The sequence below is a fragment of the Aegilops tauschii genome, chromosome 7, assembly GCF_002575655.3.
Source record: "Aegilops tauschii subsp. strangulata cultivar AL8/78 chromosome 7, Aet v6.0, whole genome shotgun sequence".
Classification (NCBI taxonomy): domain Eukaryota; kingdom Viridiplantae; phylum Streptophyta; class Magnoliopsida; order Poales; family Poaceae; genus Aegilops; species Aegilops tauschii.
The window spans coordinates 68,861,016-68,866,758 of record NC_053041.3 but is presented as its reverse complement, the minus strand read 5'-3'; the positions used below and the strand labels follow the sequence as shown (position 1 = coordinate 68,866,758).

The window sequence follows — 5,743 nt, the reverse complement described above, 5'->3', positions numbered from 1 at the left end:
CTCCATCGGTGCTCGTGCCCAGCACGATGTTCCTTGGATCGTCCCCAAATTCTGGGTGTTCGGAGTTCAACGCTTGCCACTGGCTCGCATCCTTAGGGTGACTCAGCATCTTGTCTTTTTATTTATCTCCGGATCATTTCCGTCATCTTCTCGCTTCTTCTCCTCCCTATCCGTGTGCCAACGCAGGAGCTTTGCTAGCTTAGGGTCCGCGAAATACCGCTGCAGACGAGGAGTGATCGGAAAGTACCACACCACTTTTCGAGGAGCTTTCTTCCTCTTCTTGTATCGAGTAACGCCGCACACCGGACATATGGTAGACTCCGCGTGCTCGTCCTGATAAATGATGCAATTGTTCATGCACACATGGTATTTCACGTGCGGTAAATCCAGAGGACACACGATTTTCTTCGCCTCCTCAAAACTGGCCGGGCACTTGTTCCCCTTGGGAAGACGTTCGTGCCAGAATGACATGTTCTCGTCGAAGCAGGCGTCGGTCATTTTGTGTTTTACCTTCATATCCAGAGCCTTGAGCGTTACTTTTAGGAGGGTATCCTCGGGCCTGCATCCTTCATACAATGGAGTAACCGCATCTATCTCCAGTTGATCCAGCTTGGCTTTCTCTCGGGCGGCAGCTCTTGCATTATCCGTCTGCTTGAGAAGCAGCTCTTGAATATGAGGGTCCTGCACCCAGCCCATCGATGGTCCATCGTCGTCTGCTCCGGCATCTTCATCTTCATGATCATGCCCTTCATCTTGATCTTCCTCATCATTATGTCCGGCATCTTCTACATGATGACTGTGTACAGCATCATCGTCGTGATCATATCCTGGAGATTCTTCGTCTTCTCGCCCGCCTTCGCCACGGTGGTTGTCTTGCTGCCCTTCCTCATTTCTTGCCCGGCCCCCATGGACGACTTCATAGTCATCTTCATCACCTTGCCACCGATAGCCATCCATGAAACCACGCAAGAGCAGGTGGTCCCGCACCTGTCCGGAATCCGGGTCCACAATAAGGCTCTTCAGCTTGCATCTTCGACATGGACATCTTATCTCCGTCTCGTTCTTTTGAAGCATCTCGGCCTTCGCGGAGCTCAAAAACCTATTCACGATGCCTTCGGTCATCGTGCGGACCATGGTCGCCTGCGGGGTAGAGCAAAACAATATTTTAGAACCAAGAAATTTTTTGGCATGACTTTGCCTAAAAAATAGGACCCAAAAAGAATGCATAGTGCCAAATTCTCGCCGAAACAGAAATGAATCAACATTCCGGCAAAATATTGGCAACTATCGCATTTCAAATACCGGTACCTGCAAACACAAACATATATGCAACACCACAAACATATGCAACACCACAAACATACGTAGATCTAGCTAGGCCATAAAAAGTGCATGTGCACGTTGTTGGAGGGAGAAAAAAGTAGATCTACAACATAAAGAAAGCTTTCCCCTTACTTACCTATCAAAAAAAAAAGGTAATTTAACCACTTAATTTGGGTGAATCTATGGTGCAAATGAGGTGAGGAGGAGGAGGCAGCCGAGACAAGCTTGGAGGAGGAGGTGGAGAGAATGAAGTGGGGAAAGTGAGTGTGGTAGGTGGTTATCCAAAATATCTAGCTGGTCTCAGGTTACTAATGGCGCACTAGTTAGGGGTGCGCCATTACTACTTTTGCAAAATCAAATATATATATATATATATATATATATATATATATATATATATATATATATATATATATAACTAGTAATGGCGCACTTCACACAGGTGCGCCATTACTAGTTTTGAAAAAAAAAATTGTTAGTAGTGGCGCACAGAGCGTATGGTGCGCCATTACTAGTTAAAACTACTAATGGCGCACTGTGCCCTGATGCGCCATTAATAGTTTTGGAAAAATAAAAAAATTACTAATAATGGCGCACCGTGTGTCTGATGCGCCATTAGTAATGAGGACACTAATGGCGCACCTGTATCTGGTGCGCCACCGCTATATAGCAGTGGCGCACCACATAAATGGTGCGCCATTAATGTTCATATTAGTTATAGCCCTTTTCCTAGTAGTGTCTTTGGGTGTTAATCACATAGCGATGTGATTTAGATTATTGACTCTAGTAAACCCTTTGGGTGTTGGTCACATGACGATGTGAACTATGGGTGTTAATCACATGGTGATGTGAACTATTGGTGTTAAATCACATGGCGATGTGAACTAGATTATTGACTCTAGTACAAGTGGGAGACTGAAGGAAATATGCCCTAGTGGCAATAATAAAGTTATTATTTATTTTCTTATATCATGATAAATGTTTATTATTCATGCTAGAATTGTATTAACCGGAAACATGATACATGTGTGAATACATAGACAAACAGAGTGTCACTAGTATGCCTCTACTTGACTAGCTCGTTGATCAAAGATGGTTATGTTTCCTAGCCATAGACATGAGTTGTCATTTTATTAACGGGATCACATCATTAGGAGAATGATGTGATTGACTTGATCCATTCCGTTAGCTTAGCACTTGATCGTTTAGTATGTTGCTATTGCTTTTTTCATGACTTATACATGTTCCTATGACTATGAGATTATGCAACTCCCGTTTACCGGAGGAACACTTTGTGTGCTACCAAACGTCACAACGTAACTGGGTGATTATAAAGGTGCTCTACAGGTGTCTCCGAAGGTACTTGTTGGGTTGGCGTATTTCCAGATTAGGATTTGTCACTCCGATTGTCGGAGAGGTATCTCTGGGCCCACTTGGTAATGCACATCACTTAAGCCTTGCAAGCATTGCAACTAATGAGTTAGTTGCGGGATGATGTATTACGGAATGAGTAAAGAGACTTGCCGGTTACGAGATTGAACTAGGTATTGAGATACCGACGATCGAATCTCGGGCAAGTAACATATCGATGACAAAGGGAATAACGTATATTGTTATGCGGTTCGACCGATAAAGATCTTCGTAGAATATGTAAGAGCCAATATGGGCATCTAGGTTCCGCTATTGGTTATTGACCAGAGAAGTGTCTCGGTCATGTCTACATAGTTCTCGAACCCGTAGGGTCCGCACGCTTAACGTTCGTTGACGATATAGTATTTATGAGTTATGTATGTTGGTAACCGAATGTTGTTCGGAGTTCCGGATAAGATCATGGACATGACGAGGAACTCTGGAATGGTCCGGAGATAAAGTTTGATATATGTGATAATAGTGTTTGGTCTCCGGAAGGGTTCCGGAATTCACCGGAAGGGGTTCCGGATGTTTCCCGAAATGTTTGGGTACGAGAACACTTTATTTGGGCCAAAGGGGAAAGCCCACAAGGTTTTTGGAAAGCGCAAAAAGAAGTTTTGCGGAGTCCAGGGGCCAGACGCCAGGGTCCCTGGCATCTGGGTCCAGACTCCGGGAACCCTGGCGTCTGGCCCTGGAGTCCGAGAAGGACTCTTGCCTTTCGGGTAGGGCTAGCACCCAAGACACATCAAGAAACACCAAGCCGTGTGGCGGCTACCCCGTCCCCTCTAGTTTATCCTCCGTCAAAGTTTTCGTAGTGCTTAGGCGAAGCCCTGCGGAGATTGTTCTTCACCAACACCGACACCACGCCGTCGTGCTGCCGGAACTCATCTACTACTTTGCCCCTCTAGCTGGATCGAGAAGGCGAGGACATCATCGAGCTGAACGTGTGCTGAACGCGGAGGTGCCGTACGTTCGGTACTTGATCGGGACGGATTGTGAAGGTGTACGACTACATCAACCGCGTTGATAAACGCTTCCGCTTACGGTCTACGAGGGTACATAGACAACACTCTCCCCTCTCGTTGCTATGCATCACCATGATCTTGCGTGTGCGTAGGATTCTTTTTGAAATTACTACGTTTCCCAACAGCATGGTATCTCGCGACAGGGACGCCGGGGCGGCGGCCCCGGATGGCGGGCCACATGGTTGCTCTCCAGCGGGCATCATTGTGGTGGTGGTGGCCCCTCTCCCGTGTTGTGTGGACAACGGGAGGGGTGGCAATGGGCAGCTCGGACGTGCGCATTCTCCGGTGGGGTGGCGTCCTGATCCGGATCTGGTGTGTTGGCCTCGCCGTGCTCCTCTTGGCGGCCTCTTGGGGGCATGAGTGAGTTGCCGGGCGAAAGCTCCGTGCCATGATTGCGCCAACGACGACGAAACCCGTGGGTGCCGTTCTCTTCTTGAAGACGTTGTTGTGGTTCTTCTCATCGTGGCCGGGCTCCGGGTGAAGACCTTTGTCCGTTTGGACTCGGCAGCAGCGACGCTCTGCGCCGTCTTCCCTCTTGGGGGCGTTGTTGTGGGGCTTAGGTGTGTTAGGTTGTAGCGTGGGGGTGTTTGGTGCTTCCGGTGCTTGTAGCTGGTAGCATAGTCGCGTGCGTCTCTGTCTGCCGGATATGTTAGGATCGGCTTTGTAAGAGGGCTACCTCACCATCTTGTATCGTTCGGCCGTGTACTTCTGTGGTTGGTGCTTTATATATAAAACGGGGCAAAAACCTGTTTCGAGCCTTCAGTAAGAGATGTCACGAGTTGTGACACGGTAGTGCAGGATTTACATCCGGCACCAACAAAGATATCTACACGGAAGAATCGACGCATACAACCACAACGCTACGCAAAGAAAAGAAGAAGAAAAACAGATCGTGCCGCCGTACTTTCGTACTATACTTGTGTACTTGGACACGATCGATCACACGGTGGACCGATCATGCGTACTCGTCGTCGTCCACCTCTTCCCGAACGACGTCGTTGCTGGCCTCGTCCCGGTCGGCGTTGGCCTTCTCGCACTCGTCGATCCACTCGGCGTAGACGTCGACGGGCTCGGTGAGGGCGTGCGCCGTGGTGGAGTAGCTCTCGCTGCACGTGTTGCACGAGGCCTCGGCGACCATGTGCTTGAGGTCGATCTTGCAGTCGATGCTGCCGGGGTGGTTGCAGAAGGGGCAGCAGAAGGTCGTGTCCAGCTTCTCCGCCTTCTTCCGCGGCGCCGTCTTCGCGCGCGTCGACTTCCGCTTCCCCATCTGGTCGATCTATCTGGTGGTGCTCGCGACGGCGGCGACAACGACGGCGAGAGTCGAGGGGAAGCGCGAGATAGGCGAGAGGATGATGCACCGGGCAGAGCGCGCCGCCGTGTCCTGGACGTAAGCTTTATATTGGTGTGGCCAGAGGCAGTGGGGTTAACCGTGTCGTGATCAGACTTGTTTCTTTCTTGTTCCGCGAGTCCCGGTGCTTGTACAATACAGCGATCATGCCGGTTGCCGATTGCCGTGTCAGCATGCATCGATATCATGGCCCAAAGAGGCCCGTTTTGATTGTGTGCGCTCCATATAGAAAGTTCAGCTATGGCCTATGATATGCTTAGTTCCATCAAAATTTATTTTACCTGTAAAAAGTAAATAATATTTTATTTTTTGAATCAAGGAGCTCTCCGCTCCAGATGTATCTAAGACACTGATAAACAATAGCATCAAGAAATTGCAATCCTGACTTGGTGATTTCACTGCTTAATAGTAATACACACAGTTTGCCGGGAGCTCCTACACAACACCTTCTACACCACGGAACCAATTGGCACTCACATGCGGCCAGCTTGGGCGCGGTCCAGCAATGCAACTTCGCTTCCCCGCTCGGTCGATTCGTGTGCTCGGCCGCAGGCTAGTTTTTTCCCATTTTTTTGGGTTGTTGGCCTGGTAGAAAAAACCTACAGTTTTTTAATAATTATGAAATATTTTGTGAAAT

At 48.7% G+C, this 5,743-nt stretch overlaps 1 protein-coding gene across 1 annotated transcript; it reads right to left on the bottom strand.

Moving 5' to 3' along the window:
* Positions 1-4,178: 4,178 nt before the first annotated feature.
* On the bottom strand, positions 4,179-5,351 carry LOC109737143 (transcription elongation factor 1 homolog). Its single transcript, XM_020296356.3, has one exon. It carries the CDS (start codon positions 5,023-5,025, stop codon positions 4,714-4,716), a length of 312 nt encoding a protein of 103 aa, XP_020151945.2. The 5' UTR covers positions 5,026-5,351; the 3' UTR covers positions 4,179-4,713.
* Positions 5,352-5,743: the final 392 nt, after the last annotated feature.

Bases quoted from the DNA above. Each gene is read 5' to 3' on its own strand.
- LOC109737143 (XM_020296356.3), bottom strand. From the start codon at position 5,025: ATGGGGAAGCGGAAGTCGACGCGCGCGAAGACGGCGCCGCGGAAGAAG.